Below are 20,394 nucleotides of genomic sequence, written 5' to 3'. Positions count from 1 at the left end.
GAAGCAGTGGGAAAGGAAGAGAAGTATAAGCAAATATCCCAGACCAGATCATCCATAGTGAGTTGCCCTTGGACTGTGGGTATTGGAACCTGGAGGAGAAGTTTGGGCTTTCGGTGTTTTCTGCTGTGGCGAAGAGTTCTATGTCTGGGAGACCACACTGTTGGAAGAATAGGTGGAATACTAGTGGGGTGAGCTTCCACTCGTGCATTTGTTGCCGTTTGCTGCTGAGATCTGCAAACGTTTTCTCCACCCTTGGTATGTACTCCGCTACAAGGTGAATTTTGTACCAGAGAGCATACCTCCAGATGGTCTGGGCTAGTTCAGATTGCCGAGACCCCCCCCTGTTTTTGAAGATAGTACATTGTAGTCATGTTGTCTGTTTTCATGAGAATCGCCTTGCCTTTGAGGTGTGAAAGGAATGCTTTCAGTGCTAGATGAACAACTAGCAGCTCTAGGTGATTGATGTGGAGATGAGTTTGGCTGGATGTCCACTGACCCTGCACAGTTAGCTCCTGTTAGTGCACTCTCCAACCGGTAAGTGATGTGTCCGTTGTTATGGTTCTCTGCGGTACTAGGTCTAGAAAAGGCCACCCCTTTAAAAGATTGTGGGATTTCTACCATTGCACAGAGTGGCAAGCTTGATGGCTGATCAGCATTAGATTCTCCAGCTTGCCATCTGCTTGAGACTATTAATGTGCTATGTATTCTTGCAACGGATGCATATCGAGTCTGGCATGAGAACTATTGCTATTCATGATGCTATAGTTCCTAGGAGGCGCATAACTATTCTCACTGGTATACGCTAGTGAGGTTGAAACTGGGGGATTAGTGCTTGGAAGGATGGAATCATTGCTGGAGTTGGATAAGCTATCCATCTGTGTGAGTTGAAGATGGCTCCCAAGTAAGGCTGCATTTGAAGGGGTTGCAGATGAGACTTCGCTGCATTGATGGTGAAACCAAATTTGTGAAGTAGGTTTATTGTTGCCTGAGTGTTAAAAACAGCTTTGAAAGTCTGTGCTTTTGATGAGCCAGTCGTCTAGAAGGGGAAAGCATTTATGTTTTGCCTTTGCAAATGTGCTGCTACTACCGCTTGACATTTGGTGAATACCCTTGGAGCTGTACTGACCCCGAATGGAAGCACTTTGGATTGAAAGTGCTGACCATGAAACGAGAACCCACGGTATCTGTAATGTGCTGGGTAAATTAGTATAGGGAAGTAGGCTTCATTCAGGTTTAATGCTGCCATGAAGTTGCTTTGTTGAAGTAGACGGACATCCTGCAGAGTGACCATGTGAAAATGCGCTTGTAAAATGTACCCGATTAGGAGTCTACGATCTAGGATTGGCCTTAGAGGCTTGTCTTTTTTTGGTTATTAGGAAATAAAGTGACTAGACCCCTGTATATTGTTGTTTTGGCACAAGTTCTATTGCTCCTTTTTGTAGAAGAGCTTGGACTTCCTGTCTGAGCAGCTGCTGATGGTCTGTGGACAGTATGTGTTTGCAAGGTGGAATGTTTGAAGGTGTGGATGTGAGTTCCAGGCAATAACTATGCTGGATAATATCCAACATCCACTGGTCGGAGGTGATGGTCCACCATCCTGGTAAGAATTGCTGACCTGACCGGTGTTGAGTAAATAGGTGGCAATGGCAGGTAAGACCAGGTTTAGAGATGCTTGCAGTAGGCTTGGTAAAGCCACCCCTGCAGGAACCTTTGTAATAGCCTCTGGGAGCGAATGTTTGGGGTTGGGCCTTATGGTGTGCAGTGGAGGTCTCAGTTGATGTGGTCTTGGATCCTCCATAAAAAATGAGCGGCAAAAGGGGCCTCGCTGAGCAGGAGTTTGTAGGGTTCCCATTGCCTTCGTCATCTCATAATTTTTGATTTTCTCCAAAATGGTGTCTACCTGAGGCCCAAAAAGATGTTCCCCCATCAGAGGGAAGAGCCAACAGGATTTTCAGAACTTCACGTTTAAAACCGGACACTCTTAGTTAGCAAGGCATGGTGTCTAATTAAGACACAATAATTAATGGCCCTTGCATCTGTCACATCAAGGGCACACCGTATGGTGGTGTTTGAAATGAGCATGCCACCGAGTCGATCTGATATGCCTGTTTCTTATATTCTCCTGGGAGATGCTGGAGAATATCATCCATCTCGTCTCAGTGTCCACTGTCTTAACAGGATAAGAGACCAATGAAGTTTGCAATTCTCCAATGGTTGGCAGATTGTGGAGTCCCTCTCTTACCTGCCGTATTTATATTTTTACGTTCTTTGTTTGGAGGTGGAGCGTCACCAGACGTTTGAGATTCGCTCATTTACTAGCTGCGGACACTACCAGTGAGTCGGGTGTAAGTAGACCCTTGATGTACCCTGGGATAACAGGTGAGAGTTTGTACTTTTAATCAACCCTGGGAGTAATTACTCTAGCCCTGACTGGGTCATTCAATATTTCCTGTGTATGCTTGAGCAAATCTTTTGATGTTGGTAAATACTAAACTCAATGGAAGACACGGTTTCAAATAAGAAATACTCTTCTAATATTTCTGTGTGTAAAGGCACTTTACGGTATGTGGCTGCCCTACCTATCGGATCATGATACGTTGTTGTGTCATCAGAGGGGAAGGTCTAGATGGACACAAATCTGGAACGGTATTATCATGTGGATCTGTGTCGTAAGTATCCTACAGATCATCTTGAGGTGGGAGTGAATATTGATCTCCATCCCTCAAATCCCCTGTATATGAATGTATGGAACCCTCTGGAGAGTACGACTCAGTGTGAACTAGAGAAAGTTGTGGAGAAGGGGTATGCACAAGAGGTAGCAGTGGTGAAGTGGTGTGCAGTGGACTAGTGGTTTTGTCTTCCTTTTTTTCTTCTTTGGAGTTATAGGAACAGGCACTTTTATGGCTTCCTCAAAAGACAACTGTCTCATCAGATTGCACCCCTGCATGAGGGGGTCTTGCGAGAATACGTCCTGTGTATGAGTGAATGACCAAATGTTTTTGGCTCAAGTCTGATTATCGGTGTCTCTCTAGTCCTGGTTCTACTGTTTCTACAGAGGCTTTTGAAACAGCATGTTTTTTCGGCTTCAATGCGGTTTTCGGGACCTGGATTTTTGGGGCTGGCAGTTTCAGCTCCGAAGCAGATTTTTTCAGTGCCAAAGCCTAGTGGTGTTTTGGCGCTGAAGATTTCAGCATCCAACGGTAGGCTCGACTCCTATGTGGATAGCCTCGGATCAGCGACTTACTGTCAGGGCAGATTTTTGGGTGCCAAGCCAGAGCTGGAAGTTTTGGAAACAGCCAGTTGGTGCCGACAATGGCCCAAAGGCAGTGGTGGCCCAACGACAGTATTTGCCTTTTTGGGTGGGTGTAAGCGACCCTTGGTCGACATCTGCTGCGGTCTGGGAGGAGGCTGAGGGGGTACAGTACTCACAGACTGCTGTGGAGGAATGTTCTGTTCCATGTCAGACCTGGAGATCTGATCCGGAGAGAAGCTGCCCTCCTCTGCTACCGATGGACTGGCCTCCACCTCGGTTTCTGGGTCTTCTGAGCCGAATAGATCCGGCATATAGTCCACAGCTCGTCCAGACATCTCCATTCTTCCAGACCTTCGATCTCTGATGGTATTCTTAGATTGAAAAGACCCGCAGCCTTTGCAGGCCGCCTCCTCGTGGTCAGTGGAAAGGTACAAGTTACTCACCTGGTGGAGATTGGTGCGTGGAAACCTGGTGTGATATTTAGGACAAAAACTGAAAGGCATACATTCCATAACCGATTTGGCATTCAGTATTGAGAACGCAAAAGAGAAATTGCACCCCGAAGGGTGAAGGCCAGAGGGGGCCACGGCTGAATCGAGTACACCAGACAAATTCAACGTTGATGTTGAAAATAGTGATGCAAGTATCGAATTGACGGTATTACAGAAGTAACCGACTATGGTGTTAAATTGAGCCGAGGGTCACACGTCCAAACCAGATGATGGAAAAAAACAATCTTTGGAGTCGAGGACCATGCGCATTGCAAGCAAGAGGAGGAGTCACGACCTCATGACTCGCACACTTCCGAGCCCAACACTAAATGGAAGACTTATACTAAGCATGTGTATCTACAGCCAAATATATCTATATCTATATCAAAACAATACCCTTTTATTTTACTAATGCAACGCTGTAATACTGTGCCTGGAGTGGTAAAAGCCTTTACTCATTTTACAGCTCGATGTGGATGCCATTGTGCTAATCCTAGGATTAAAGACTTTGCTACAGAAATGGCAAATACTTAGTCCCTTTCTTTCTTGGCATTGATGGCAATGTGCCAATCCCATGCTTCATTTTTTTTTTTTTTTTTTTTTTAAAGAAAAGCAGACATTTGAGGTGAGCAAATTCAAAGAGTCACTGGTGATGTAGGGAGCTTGGTACAGGAGCTGCTTTCCACCTAAACGTGGAAACTACCCAAAGTTCTCTGCTTCTTTTTTACATATATATTTTGTTTAAAATGCAGAATAATCTAAGCTTAGGGCTAAGGAATACTATACTATACTTAAGGATTACCCATAATGATAGGAGATTCTAAGGAAGGTTTTGAAAAAAGTATTTTTGTTGATTAAACCTTACAATAGGAAGGCAAAACTACTGCAAAATTCAATAGGAAATAGCAAATGCTCTAAACATCCTGCACTGTCCTGCTTCTCCCAATTAAAACAGATACCCAAAAGAGTACTGCATGGGACAGGTTTGCAAACACAAAAAGAAGTTTTGAATGTTGTAAATTTTCGGGATGTGGGTTGTAGTGGTGTCTGGGCATGGGGTCATCCATCACCTACGGAAACATACAAACCCTAGATACATCTGAACACTAGATACCTGGAGGGGTTGTGGGCGGTGTGGCTTGCATTGATGCTGCCACTTTTTCTTCTTCAGAATGTCAACCATAGGAAAAACATTGGACCAAACCTCTCCCACACACAATCTCCTCATATTTCTGTTATGGAAACTTCTGGAAAACAGCAAAACCTCCATCATCCAGTGTTCCTACACCACTACAAATAAACCCAGTACCTCACGTGTGGGTGGACCTATCGTAACTGTGAGGAACAGGCCAAATCTAGGAACATGTGAAGTCAATATAGTGCCAATGTGGTCCGCACATGATCACAATTTTGGCCCAAACATGGGGTGCCGTTTTTATATGATAAAGTGTGGGAACATCGATGGGTAGAACTTTTGTAATTTACCTGAAGTTCTAGAGATTTCTGTAAAAGAACAGCGAAAGAACGGTGACTTTTTTATTACCCATACTTTGATGTTTGCAAAAGACTGCGGAATAAAATGTTTTCTTCTAACCAATACGGAGATTTGAAAAAAAAATATTTTTTCGTTATCTATGTAATCTTATTTAGTGTAAGTAAGTTAAGTTTATTGCATGGTTTATAAAAATCATTACAAAATCGTGGCGCCATCACACACCACTCAGTGTATACTGGTTCTGGTAGGGTTAATTGAAAAGAAGAAAAAAAAATCGGTAGCAACGAATTATAAAATAACCAATTTAATTTAGTGAATCAACTTTGTATAAAAATTTTACACAGCCAGGTCACAAGTGGTTGCAAAAGTCAACAACTAAGTAACAGGAAGAGGTGCAGATTTTATTTCCAGCACCCGTCGCAAGTCACCTCTCTAAACTATCAATTCGTTTATAGTCATAGGTTTTTTAATGTAGTAGAAAGGTATTACCTGAATATCTGTGTCCTTTACAGGCTCCAAAGGTTCAAAAGTAGTGGCAGCACTAAGACTCTCCAGCCGCTGAGATGTATGGGAAATGTCGAGCCCTCTTGATCCAAGAAGGACAGACCTAAAGAACGTAGCAAAAAATAACGTGTTAACATTTTTTTTTTTTAACTACCTTAAAAAACAAATTGATTACAAAATAAAATTGAGAGTTCATAGACCTCTGTCTACAAAAATAAGTTAACCAGACTTTCCGTATCGGAGCATAGTTGATCTTTTAACCTCTGCAACACCCAATTCAATTTCAACATTTTTCTTAGAGCGTGTGTCAACAGTTGACCCATTAATCAAGAGATTTGTAATGTTTAGCAATCTAAGATAAAAGGGGGTGTCAGTACAACAGGGTCCTACTAGATTTGGGCTTTGGCCAAAAAGGAGAAATCTCAGAAAGGGAATAAACGTAAAGAAAGACATACCACGCACATAAGAAGACCCAAAAGGTTTGTGTAGCAAAATGACACTTTTTGTAGTTGTACAAATGTCTCTTTTTTGCAGCATACTTTTAATGTAAAGGTTTAATCCAGAAGTTAAACCAGTGCAATGTGCTTGGTAGAAAACATTTCACCTGACCGAACATGCCCCATTCCATTGAACCAAACACATACACGCAGCAAGTCCATGTCAATACTGACACTGCTGCAATCTTCACCATTCCGTGAGTTCTGACAGCATACATCTCCTCACCAATAAGGCAGAGTTAATGAACATGTACATATGTAAATTAAGATGCACATCCATGTCATTTACTTATTGAACAATTAGGTCACTTAAATTCACCCTAGACACCAACTAAACCCTCAAGGAACACACTGCCAAAAAAGCAAAGACAGCCGGGTACCAGCTCGTCTTAAAAATGGGGAAACCATTTCTTCCAGAAAGTGACTTCAGAATGGATGTTCAAGCAGTCATACTACCTCATCTGGATGAAGGTAACTCCCTGCTCCATTGTCTCCCACAGACTCCACACTGGAACACCAGAGGGGCATCCTACAGACCACAGCACGTCTCATACACATCTTGAAGAAATATTGTCACACCACCCCCATCCTGATAGTACCCCATGAGCTCCCCTTGAAGGCCAGAACCATGTTCAAAACCAGCTGCATCATTTACAAAGAGATCATTCCCAGCACATACGCATATCTTGCAGACATGTTCAGCATTTCTTGTGGTGCTTGGCACATCTACAGCCAGCGTGCTACTTGCCGAAGAAGGGGTAGTAAGCGCTATATAAATGCAAATACAAAACAATATTGCACACTAAGAAAAATGAAAAAAAACAAAGCAGCAAGACTTTTCCATCTATGCACCCAGGACCTGGAACAATACATCCATCAGATAAGTTCCAAAGCTGTTCCAGTTTAGGAAAGAATTGAGGACTCACCTCTTTAAAGAGCACTACATCGCAATGCATAAACCATCCACACCTTATCTACATCCACTATCATATGTAGACTTTAAGCTTACCTTTAGTCTTGTAAAAATCTCTGATGCCTTTTGGCTAGGGTCTTGCTATAAGAAATACCATATACAAACATATCAATATTATTTTGAGCCTATCTAAATGACTGGTAGGGACAACTCTAGATATAAAACTGTGAAACTTGTATTTTGTAGCCATCTCCTTTTCTCCTACAGGTCGACACTGCTTCTAACAGTTTTAAGAATTAAGAATGTGCACATCACATGGGCAACATTATCTGTACCAAAATGGCCCAAGTCGTACAGCTGGATAACAGCTGTCCCCTCAGTAGCAGATCCATGCCACTCATCATTCTTCACTCTACACCAAACAAATACAGATTAGAAATAAGCCTGGGTACCAACATTCATACAACATGGGACCTAGCCATATTGTTGGCTTACGGAACCTCAACAGCATATGTATATCAACGTATATTTAAGCCCCATGGTACACTAACAATATACAGCAGATAATTACCATCCTCACCACCACGATCATTAGGACCACACCCACTAACATCTAGGGCACAACATGGTTACACATCATATAGTTGGATAAGCACTTACCCTCTGAACAGCATAGATATACCCTTGATAGAGGGGCCTTTTTATCGACCTTGGTAGGATGAAGGTCCGATGTGAGCCCTACTTGACAAAATCTGAAAATATGCTAAAATGACCAATTGTAGAATCACCTCCTCCAAGGACTGTATATCACGAGGTAACCGGTTGTATGTACACAAAGGTTCAAATTGCTTCTTCTCCACATGATATCACGATATGAAGATAGGAGATAATGAGATGTACTATTTCCCTAAAGTCTTTTTCATTGTCTATGACTTATAGGATGTGATCAGATTGTTACTGTGTTTTTCTAAAATGCTGGTACTTAGGTTAAATGCACATGAAATGGACTGCTTCATCTCACCTTGGTGCCGGGACTCATCATAGCCCCCTATTTGAGACTGCAAGTACGTGTTGGTACAACTATCCAAACACTGCAATGTATAAACTTTTTTCCAAAATGCCTCCTGAAGGAGTTCATTCCACACTTTTAAGTGCCTATGCTTTTGTGTTCTGACAATTGACCACCGTTCACCTCACATGTCATTGAAGAGGTGTGCAAGGGGCAAGGAGCTACACAGACTGGATTGATGCACTTCCACTTGCTCTGTTGTCCATGAGTGGCACTACAACGACTAACATTGTTAAGTTCTGAAAGGCCTTCCTGAAGAAGGGACACCAGAAGCCTGGCCAGACAAAGGGGGGCAAGCTCAACATGCACCAAGAGTGTCATCTAAGGTACGCCACAGGTACAATGTGCACTCCAGCAGACCAGCAACGACAAGATGGATTAGAGGAGAGGCAGATCCCTGCTTGCTGCAGGCCAGGCTTCCTCCAGGAAAGCACAACTCAACGGAGGCAGCTCCCTGTTAAACAAGAGCAGGCCAGGCCTCTTGATACTATCATCCAAGGACTCCTACGTTCTTTTCCAGTGCTAGTGACTGACTTTCTTGATCCATGGTTCTCCTACAAAGAAAGCAGTGACTCTGCCCCATGAGAAGTACCAAGTGGGGATGGTATGCCAAGATCATCCTGATGGGTTGCATGTGCTACACAGCAGAGAAAGGAAGAGTGTAAGCAGACCCCAACGATACATCACCTAAAGACGTCTGGAACTCCGAATGCCCCAACGCCTCCATCTGCAAGTTGTAACGAGATATCTTTCCCTTCTTCATCACCCTACTTTTTTCATATTTGAAAGTGCCTAGGTAATAGAAGTGCTTGCAAACCTCTCAAATTACCTGAAGACAGGCACCAACGGTTACTTTTTCTGTTTACAGAAATGATCACTGAAGATCTGTTTAATTTTTCAGTTTAAGTTTTGAAAAGACTTAAAGTACAGCAGAAAATAAGACATTCTTCTAACTAATCACACCAACCACACGTACCAACGATTGGAACAATGCCTCAAGACTTTCAGAACAAAGAATAAAAATGATAATGAGTGCTACTAGCAGTATTGAACACTATTTACTGCCATTATAATGACTATAAATGTATTATGATCACAGTGCTATACAGAAGATACTGATTAAATGAGACAGAGATATTGTACTAAAATTGAATAGATAGCCATTGATAAAGATGGGACAAGGGGACAGCTGACAGGACAGGATGTTATGTTTGCACACACTGGCCTACAGTCACAGACAAAAGCATGTGTCATACTGGTCTCTAAACATGTGAGCTGTGTCCTAATGAGCATTATGCCTTGTGAACGCCTGCTTAAATGAACACGATGCAGAGTATGCAAAAATACCACTATAAGTGTTATGTTAGTGACATGCCCAGGATGCGGCTACTGGCTGAAGGGTCACAGAGATACTCAGTTGAAAATAAATGATCATTGAATGAATGATTGAATGATCAAGAGGAGGGAGATGATAGAGGGGCCTTTTTATCGACCTTGGTAGGATGAAGGTCCGATGTGAGCCCTACTTGACAAAATCTGAAAATATGCTAAAATGACCAATTTTCACCATATAAAATCAGCAAATGAAATCCCATGGATCCCCTGAATCCCGGGGTTGTAGGCCCAAGCCAAAGGCCCAAAGCCACCGGCTTATGTTAACAGAATCCACTGAGCCTAAATAGTTTTAAACGTGCATTTCTGATGTGCTGAACACAGCGAGGCAATTGAACAAACCTGAAAGTTACAGTAGCCTTTCACAAGCCCCATTGCAAGACACCCCACACACACACGTACACAGACTCAGCCATTACAAGTTGGCACATCTTGGAATCTTGCAGAAATGTTGTTCTGAAAGATAGCTTGCATGAAATGAATGTCACAGCACCTCAGCACCTGTTGTAAGTTCCGCTCTAACACATATATTTTTAGAAATGTACAAGATGTCCTCTTTTAGAGAACAGAGTGTTCTTTGGGGGTGAGCTTCCGGTGTCCTAGAACACATGTGGCCAAATGACCTGCATCAGAAAGTGCGTCAGAAAAGGCGTCAGCACAGTGTTGGTTCTGCATTTTTCAGGTATATGAGATTCAGCCCGTCAAATCTGAAGGAGGGGTTCTGCTAATGCAACTTCTTGCATGCAGGCTCTCCGGCTAGCCGATTGTCTGACTTGGGGTGTCAATTCCTCTCTCTCTCAGGTGGTGGGCACCCTAAGCCAGATAATACTTTTGTCTTTTAAGTGTCTGTCCTTGCTCTGTACTTTCCATTCACACCCAATCCCTTGCATTTTAGGTTCACTTAGGCTATTAGGTCCTGCTGGGATAGTCTCCATAGGCTAAGGGGTCTCTGGGCACTAGACTTTATAGAGTGTCCTGCTTACCCCAACTAATTTCAATTGTGCCCTTTTTGAAAGATCCCAGTCCTTTTGCACCTTGGATCTCTTTGGAATGTCAAACATGCATGGGTAATTCTCCTCAGTAAGGCACATTTCTAGGCGCTATGTTTTCATAGAATGTATCATAGAATGTATCCTGTGCCTTTTTAATAATGCTGGCCCCTCACATTAAACTATTCAATCTGCAGGAATTATTCTCTTCATGAAGGCTGGTTTCAAGTTCTCTATATGTTCATAGAATGTATTCTGTGTCAATCTTAAATTCTAGCTCTAACTGATTTAAATATGATTTCAATGGATCATTCCAGCTTGCCTCGCAGCACTTTAGAGGCAAGCTCTATTTAGCATATACTCCTGGCAGAGTGAAGCCAGATTGTCTTAAAGAATATTCACTAGAAATGCGTTTTATCGAAATACATGTGTTTTGTGCAATAAAATGTCACCCAACTGTAATCTTTGTTGCTTGTTCCTTATTCCTCAGTGAAGTATTGCGTCGGTGACATGTGCCCACGGCTCGAAACCACAGGGCAGGGTGGTTTATGGTTTGTAACTCGTGACCACACCCCTGAGGGCTTCAATTCACCCTTCATCACCCTCACCAATCTAGATGCAACCCAACCAGAAAAGTCAACTTAAATATACAACAGAAAGATGCACACAACATTGCATCAAACCCACAGAATCAGCAACAATGCCACAAGTCAAACAAGGTATAATCATGCACGCATACAGCAATAAGCCAAGAGCAAAATCCTTCAGTGTAGACACTCTATGTACAAAATGCTCAACACAGATTCCCAACAGGACCTATCCCCAGTAAATAAAATCTTTCACTAAACAATGCAACAGTCTATTTTAAATCTGTTGTAAGTCACTATCTAATGACTCCCAACTAAATCAATAGGAAAGGATATAGAAATATCAACAGGTCAATCTGACTATTGTCAACTAGAATGCCAGAAATGTAATAGGTGTAGTTATTCCTAAACTATACAAGTGGTTAACATTAGCTATACAAATGCACATTACACAACACAGTATGATTGTCTAGGATTGTGCTCAGTTGCTCCCAGCAAGGGACTGTAACAGGACAACAGACATCAGTCATTACGTAAATGAGGGCAGAAGTGTGGAGTTGCAGAAATGTTGGTCTTTTCTGTGGTGAAAAAGAGTGTTTCTAAGAGCAAATGTTTAGATGAAATGTCAACCGGAATATGCTTGTGGGTGACAAAGCTACAATTGAATATCTTTGAAAGACAGTGCTTGCTGGGATTGAGAAGCTTAACAGCAGACTTTTTAATCACATCTTACAGAATAGGGAGAGGGTGAACAGTAGCACAAGAAGGAGGTTTGAATGTGAATGGAGATGAAACAAGGTTGTAGAAACTGCTGGTGAGGAGGAGTTGAGAGAGGAGTCTGAATTTTAGCCACTTAGAAGTGAGTTAAAACTGCCTAAGGAGCAGATGGACTATAGGAGCTGTAACTCCTCCTATACACCCTTTTTCTATTGTTTTAACCCTGTCAAGGGTGACCAGTAATAAAGGTTTATAGGGTACCTCCTTAGGCAGTTTTAACTCGCTTCTTTTTCTGCATTAGGGGTCCCTCAGTAAGAAAACTTTTTGTTTCTTTTCTTTTCTTTTTCAAATAAATCAGCGCTCCACCCAGTGTGTTGGTCTGCACCAGGGTGGTGTTAGCGGCCCTATGATGAAGCATGCCACTACATAGTGGGTGAGGGCAGTTTAAAAAAAATCGAATTATTTCCCCTACTTATTCTTTACTCTGACCCTTCTGATAGAACATTCACAATATAGGTACAGAAAGAGGGAATAACTGCACGGTCTCAGTCATAGCACTCTTTAGTCCTTCTCTTTTTGTGAGTCTAGATGCTTTCATGAGGGGAGTCAGAGGGGGCTCACTCCCTTGTCACTTAACTTGTGTTTTTGGAGATGAAAGGAATGCCAGGATTTCTTCACATCACCATGAAACATATGTAGAAGGGCAGGCTTGTGAAGGAAAAGTGTGTGTGTTTTTCCGCAAGGGAGAGGAGGTTCCTTTTTCAGATGTGCAAATAAGTCTGCCAAAGGGGTATGCTCTTCAAAGATGAAAGCTGATTAGGAGGTGACAGGCAGGTGTGATTGAGAACCTTAACCGTAACCAGGTATTCTCACAGGCAAGAAAGATAGATGAACTGTGGCAGATTTCTTCCATAGAGGTTGTGAGTACGGGCATATTTTAGGAGGGGCGGTTCCCCTCGAGGTGTATGAGCGGTAACTTCTCCCACCTCAAGTCATGGGTAAGTCTAACAGGTAAGGCAGGATACATCAGGCACAGGCCTTGACGGGACGCCAACATAGGAAATGTCGATTAAGGTCAGTTTATGCTTGTTTGTAGTCGAAAGCAAGGATCCTAAATTACAATTTCCTAAAAATGGTACGATAGAAGTGAAATGTACAATTGGATTACTTATGTAGATGCCTGAAGGAGTGGGAGAAACCTTCATTATCACAGACATTTTAGTAAGGCAGTCAAAAAGGTAGCGAGTTTGCAGAAAAAGAGGATGCACTCATATCTATTGAGACTGAATTAAATGAAAAAGGAAAAGTTGGCAACGTTGAGGCACTGGCTTTAGACTTGTTGGAAAACAAAGTGGAAGGATTGAAGAACGAAGAGTAAAGGAACACCTGAAGATCAGGCGATCAGGTCTGATTACTTAAGTGACAATCCAGTGATGCACTTGCTTAAATGGTTTGAACTGGAGTACCCGCTGAGAGAGGAAACAAGCCAGAAGGGCAACCGGTACATATCCATCTGCCTTGGATCAGGTAGGATTTGTGACCTTTCACCAAGGACTTACCGTGCTTGCAGAAAGTCACATAGAAGTGGTACACTGAGGTTGAAAGCAAAAACAAATTGTTATTGACGGATCTGGATGTTTGTTTTCTATTCTGATACATACAGATTCCTGGGGTAGTTGTAATGTGGCTGTGAGGTGGCTTGAGGCGGAATCAGTGTGTAGGTCCAATGTTGAACCCTCATCGACAGTAATGGAAAGGTATAAGGAAGTGAGGCAACATTTGCAAGAAAAGTTGCAGCCGCGATGTGTGAATTGGTAAAAAATGATGCAAACTACACAAAATAAGAATAAGACTATACAAATGCTTAGTATGAAAGATTGTTACGGGTGTATAAGCAACAAAGTGGCATAGAAGGTGCTACTCAGCTTGAGTGCCAGCACTAGTGCAGCCTTTTCGAAAGGGCTGGGGCCCAAGTTTAGCACTCAAGTACAACAGTCTGCAATACGTTGGCAGGCTAAACCAATAGATTAAATGTTGGCTTGTGCGTAATACTGTAGTGAATATCTAGATTGGAAATGGAAGAAAGATAAGGATAAGTTAATTGTGGTGCAAACAGAGTTCTTTTGGCAGGAACCACCAGCCCCACAGGCAATGCGGTGAGCACTTACAGAAAGAACAACCCAGAGGGTTTAGAGGGATATGTCGTGGTGTCTGAGGAAGGGGAAGGGTGATGGGCAAAGTCAATAGGACCTATGCCTCGAGTGCGGGAAGCCTGGATACTGGGAATGCCCAGAGAGAGAGAAAGGGGAAATGTTCAGGGAGGAGTTCCGCAGGATCAGCCCATCCATTCTGCGGTACAACTGCCCCGCACCAAACCGCTACACTTGTTACCTCAGCTGTATCTCCAATTTCTGTATTGAATGAAGCAAATTCTTCATTTTACCACATGCTCAGGGGTCCAGAAATGCCCCAGTTATGTCTCATAGGCAGCAGCGACCCGTGCAGGTAAGAGCGGTGGAGATGGGGGGGGGGTGGAGTTCGATGTACGATGAGGAGGGGAAATTAAATAAAGAATTTTCCCTTGTCCTCTGTCTAAATCCCCACCACCACCACCCGGCCCCACCGCTCTTTCCTCAAGGGGCCGCGGCTACTCATAGGGCTGCCGAGGGGGTGGTGACTGCTTACAGGCGCATATGCTTCCAGTTGACTAGGATGGCCACTTTGTGGAGGAGAAAGTGAACAGGCATTTTCTTGGTCAATACTCAGTTTGCACGGTCTACCACAAGACCTACAAAGTTCCCCAGTTACCGCTCTAACGAAAACTAGTGCAAACAGTCGCATTTTCACCCATTTCTAAAACTAAGCAGCAAGTATTTTTGATCAGTTACACGAGCCATGTAAATCTGCTGGGGAGGGACATTTTGAGTAAAATTAAATGTACTATGAATTGTACTCAAGGGTGTGTTCATACAGACAAGAGACGCTAATGTGCATCTTCAAGTGATGACTTTGATGATGGTATAGAATGTGCTTTCTCCAGAATTAAGCAAAATATCCGAGGATTTGCACAATAGGGTGCTGGTTGTGCTCCCGGCAGGCAATGAAGGGTAGAGAAATAGGGAAAATGCACAGTGTCCAACCGGTAAAGTTGAACTTGAAGGAGAGTGCAAGATTGCCACGAATTCCCCATTATTACTTTCCCAGGAGGCAAAAGCAGGAATTGAGGCAGTAATGCAAGATTAACTACAATAGTTAATCGTTTCAAGAATAGAGCCAAACCCCTTCTACACCCCCCTTCTCCATGTGCAAAAAGCTGATGGTGTTTCTTGAAGGATGGTCCAAGATTTAGGACCTATTAACATAGTGGTCCCTAAATTTCCTGAAGCCCCGAACCTTGCTGCACTTTTGTCACAGTTCCCTGCCACGACAAAATGCTTTACTGCGTTCTGTATTTTTCTCCATGACAGTGCATGAGGACAGCCAGTATTTACACACTTTCAGATTTAACAACATGGTATTTTGTTCAAAGTCACCATCTATCTTTTACTCAAGGTCTCAATAAGGATTTTGAAGAATTGCACCTCACCGATTGTTGGACTTTGGTCGAATACACCGATACCTTTCTAGTTCCCCCAACTACCAGGGAGGCATGCAAATGAGATACTAATGCCATGAAAATTTTTTAGATAAATGGAGACATAAGGTTTCTCTTACAAATCTTCAGTATTGGTAATCGGAGGAGATATATTTGGTACATGAGTCGGAGAACGGTTTGTGGAAGGTGTCCCAGGAAATAATGAAAGCTGTATTACAAATGCCCACAACCAGAACAAAGAGAGGAGAGTGGTTTCCTTGGTATAGTAGGGCACTACAGGCAGTGGATACCAAATTTCTCCCTTGTAGATCAACGCTGAAAAGATGTACTTGACCCTGTGCCCTGCTCCGATGAGTGCTAAAGTCATTTTTGGAACTAAAACAGAAACATGCTTTGTGCTACTCACCAGCTTTAGGGATGCCGGATTAAGAGAAATAACTTTCCTTGCAGTGTACAGAGAAAGAAGGGTGCTCATTGTCTGTACTGACACAGCATCAAGGTGATCAAAAGCACCCAGTTGTGTACTTTTCAGCTTCAGATTGATTGGAACCTGTGGCTGCAGATTTACCATGATGTTTGAGAACAGCTGCGGCTAAAGCGCTGGCAGGATACCAATCTGATAATATTGTTTGGAGGATCTTGTGACATGGTAGTTATCTAATTCAGATGAAATTTTGCTTACCCAATGTAAAAAACAACATCTGACCTATGCCCGAATTACCCGTTAAGAAACAACATTGTTTGCTAATCTCATCGTCTGTTAAAAGGTGTGGGGTTGTGTACCAAACAAACATCGATCAGATATTAAAGATAAACCTTTGAAATGTTGTGCTAATGTGTAGTAAGTAGGCAGCTCGTGTGTGAGAGACAATGTAGGAACATTAAGAAGCACAAATGCAGTTTGCACCACTGGAAACATAATTGAGGTTCACTCTATAGCAAATGTTCGGTCAGCATAAGTGATAGAACGGATTGCATTCACAAGACGTTTTTGTTCAGAAACAGATATAAATAGGAATATTTATACTGACTTTTGCTATGTATTTGGGGTGGTGCATGACTACAAACATCTCTGGTCAATGAAGTGAATGTTTGGCCTCTACTGGCATTCCAAACGCAATAGCCCCAGAGTTTTAAATCAGTTACGAACTCTGTAGATGCCAGTCCAGATAGCCATTGTAGCGCGTGCAGCACTTTGGAGGGGGGTCTAATGAGATTTAAAGAAGCAACAATTTTGCTGATGCTGTGGCAATGTTTTACACTTTCAATGGCCCTACAGAATGTGCTGCAGATTGCAATAGTGACTGTCCCGGATGTGCCTGTAAAAACAATGGAAGCATTCAAACATATACAATAGGATTCAGAACATGGAAAAAGGCAGAAGTGGGTGCGAAAGGGTTGCAGATCCATTGGAGGAGTGAATGTGTACACAGGGCGAAGAGTGGAATTACAAAACTCTTTGTTGTCACAGATGGTAAAATTGTTCCATGGGCCCACACACTCAGGAAGAGATGCAATCACAGCCAAATTCCACCAGGTACGGTGTAAAGAATCGTTTTTAATGTTGCCCAATACTATTGCTCACAATGTATGGTGTGCTTAAAGAATAATATAGGGAAAGGAACTATGGTTGCCATCAGTCAATTTCCCTTAAGTCTATGGGCCATTTTTAAGACTGCGAACGGATTCCATTGAATTTCCTCTTTGTGGGGGCTGGGGACTGTACTCTGTATGTTTTTCAAAATTAATGGCAGCCTATCGAATGTGCGGATGTGATGAAACAACTGTAGCAAAACGGTTCCTCAAAGAACTGAGCCTAAAGTATAGAGTATCAGGCTACATAGAGAGTGATCAGGGTGGGCACTTCAAGAATAAAATCATGAAACTAATCTACAAGTCAGCGATTAGATAGGGTATTCACCCAGTGGTGACTTCTCCGCTATGGCCAAGGAGCGTCACCCCACTGCTTTCTCGCAATGCGAGAAGCAAAAACATAAAATGGTAATACATTTCTGCTATTACCATATCAGGGTTCATCTGCGGGCGGGTGGGCGGGCTGCTCTGCTAACAGAGCAGTGCAGGGGAGGAGTGGTTTCCCCACTCTTAAGAGCGCAATGACAGTTTGGTTGCCCCTCTTGGGTCGCCCAAACCAGTCATGCGTACTTTCCCCTTCTCCGTGCAGGCTGCATTACAGCCTGCATGGAGAACATGCCCACGCCTACAGCCCCTGGCTGAGCGCAGTGTCACGGCGCTCAGATCAATCACAACACTGCATTGCAGCATTGTGATTGGCTTAGGGGAGGGAGCCTGGCTGCCTGCTTATTGTTCCTGGGCGGAGACAGAAGAGCAGAAGCAGAGATGCGGGACCGGGCGAAAAGGTAAGTTATTTTTTTATTCTTTATTTTCTTTCATTATGCTCCCTCCCACCTGACCCCCCCCCCCACACGCTCACACATACACACCCAACCCCACCCATGAGCCATGCCGGCTGCAACTGTATTCACCCCCAATCTTCAGGTATGGAGGAAAGAGAGAATAGTGTACAAAATATTATTTTTTTTAAAAAGCTGTCAATATTGTGCTAGTCCACCACCTTGAAGTGGGTCAATGCCCGGACTCCGGTGCTTAGGAGTATTCTTTGCATCCCAAACAGGAAGGTAGGATTGCTTCAGCATTAAGTTCGACTAGGCAGACTAAGAAGAGTGCCTGGTGTACTGACAGACGTTTTTTGTCAACAACTGATGACCAGATGATAGACTATTGCAAGCGACTCGCTGATGTGATGCATTCTGTGTTCGACCAGATTCAGTGCCCCGATTTCATCGACTGCTGTTTCTCACAGTCTGGAGTTCACAGATTTTTCAAGTCTAGAAATATTGTTTACAGGCTAAATGAAAAGGATTTTATTAGCTCTTCTTGGTTATGAACACTGCTGTGAAATGGAAAAAGTTGCTGATCCGGGTGCATGCATCACATACAAAGAAGGTGAATGCATCAGAGGAGGGTGACTAAGACCCCCAAGGCCCCTGAACAAACTATTCCAGTCAAGAACTATTACAAGTGTCAGCAAGGGAGGCAAACACCCACATTACTAAAAACAAACAAAAGAAGACATTGCAGTAAGGACAAAACCAAGAGAAATGAGGTGGGGTCGGGGACAGAAGCTAGTCCTGGTTATCAAGGGGGCTGTATTTGCTATTTTCCCAACTGGGTGCAAATGGTTCATCCAGTGAGATACGGTAGGTCTTATACACCAAAGCAATGCTATATAAAATGAAAAACTGGTCATCAGGTTCAAAGCTCGCCGTGCTTACCCCCCTGCCCCGTGCCCCCGCCCTGTCCTAACACGTATCTTCAGGTTCAAAGCTTGCCGTGCTTAACCCCTGCCCCCGCTCTGTCCTAACACTTATCAGGTTCACAGCTCGCCGTTATGCAGCACAATATCCTTGGTGCAACAACATCAACTGTTGCATGGCTAAACGCTTATATGGTCCCAAAAGCGAGACCTATTGGCTATGCCAATGCTTGTTTAAAGTGCCTGAGAGAGTTATACGCTGTAACAAAGTAGGAAGTAAAGGGATATGTACAATGTATGGGGGAAAAGAGCTTGCTTTTTGTTACAAGTAGGGATACGTTGTTTGTTATTCAGCTTTGGTCTCCCTATGAACATACCATTCACAACACTTAAAAAACATTCATTTTTACCTTCAGAGGAGGGATGCAGGAGAAGATATATTGGACATTATTTCAGCAATTATCTTTCAATGGGTGTAGCTTTAAACATGGTAAATATAAGAAATCAAACCAAGTGGATTGAAACATTGGCCAATGACATGACACCACAGCTGGTCTTTCTAACATTACCAAAGAAATGATAGGGATGCACAGTATTGTTATGCAAAACAGAAAGGCCTTTGATTTGATCCTGGCTAAGGAGGGTGGGGTATGTAAAATAATAAATATCCAGTGTTGCACTTTTACTCTTGATAATCCTTGGAAAATGCAAGATCTTGAATCTGTACATGTCAATGGCTTAACAGGAAGAAAATAAAATGGCCAGGCCAGGCTTCTGTGAGAAGATAGGGGACTGGATAGGTAGCTTGGGTAAATGAATTCTAAGACTTTTTGGACACCGATTGCGCTTTTATTATTATTGCTAACATCTTTAATGCCTAACATAAGTTCGATATGCCTAAACGTGTAGCAGATACAAAATAAGGATACCAACGCTATCTTGCTTAAAACATGTGAAAGCACTGCTGCTGCACCAACACTTGCCTAGGCTTTAGCTACTAACAATCAAGATGGTATTTTGCAGAACTCCGCTACAGGAGACACGAGAGGACTAGGGAATGAGATATGATGTTCTCGTCTGAGTTTTTACAAATGTTTCTCAAAAATTATCTGCTGAAAGGAGAATGCACTGTATTGCTAATGTCATCTGTAATACCAGGAAGGACCTGTTATGCGTTTAATAAAAGCAAAACTATCTTCATTGCTTGAGAACCAAACTGTTGAGGAAAATTCAATTGCTGAGGGAAGACATTGTTGGAGCTACTAGCTCACGGGGCAATTCAGCTGAATAAAACTTCACTCTCAAAGAGCAATCTTGCTATAAAAATGTATTTCTGGATTGTAGTGACAATGCCACCAAAATTCATTATGTTGCAAAAACATCTAGTTTATAAATGTACATACGCTAAATATTTCAATTAGCAACAACAACAAAAACAAACAAAAGAAAGAAATGACGAGTAGCTACTGGGTGTTTTGTGAGGCTGATTATTTGAGAAGTTGTAGGTTATTTAGAGATATGTATAAGACCCTCATAACCCAGCCCAAGTATCCCTCGGGCCTATAAGACAGCGATCACAGGTATAAAAGAAAATAAG

The 20,394-nt window shown here is 42.7% G+C and overlaps 1 protein-coding gene across 2 annotated transcripts in view; it reads right to left on the bottom strand.

The window, feature by feature from the left end:
• The window catches only part of NUP93 (nucleoporin 93), a 655,917-nt gene that overhangs the window by 615,015 nt on the left and 20,508 nt on the right, over nucleotides 1-20,394 (bottom strand). For both annotated transcript variants that reach the window (XM_078671250.1, XM_078671251.1), the window contains exon 3: nucleotides 5,729-5,846. In XM_078671250.1, coding sequence (XP_078527376.1) covers nucleotides 5,729-5,846 — 118 coding nt within the window. The remainder of the gene's footprint in view (nucleotides 1-5,728; nucleotides 5,847-20,394) is intronic.

Source organism: Lissotriton helveticus, chromosome 12, assembly GCF_964261635.1.
Source record: "Lissotriton helveticus chromosome 12, aLisHel1.1, whole genome shotgun sequence".
Classification (NCBI taxonomy): domain Eukaryota; kingdom Metazoa; phylum Chordata; class Amphibia; order Caudata; family Salamandridae; genus Lissotriton; species Lissotriton helveticus.
Note: the sequence above shows the minus strand (reverse complement) of the source record. Positions and strands in the feature narration are given on the sequence as shown.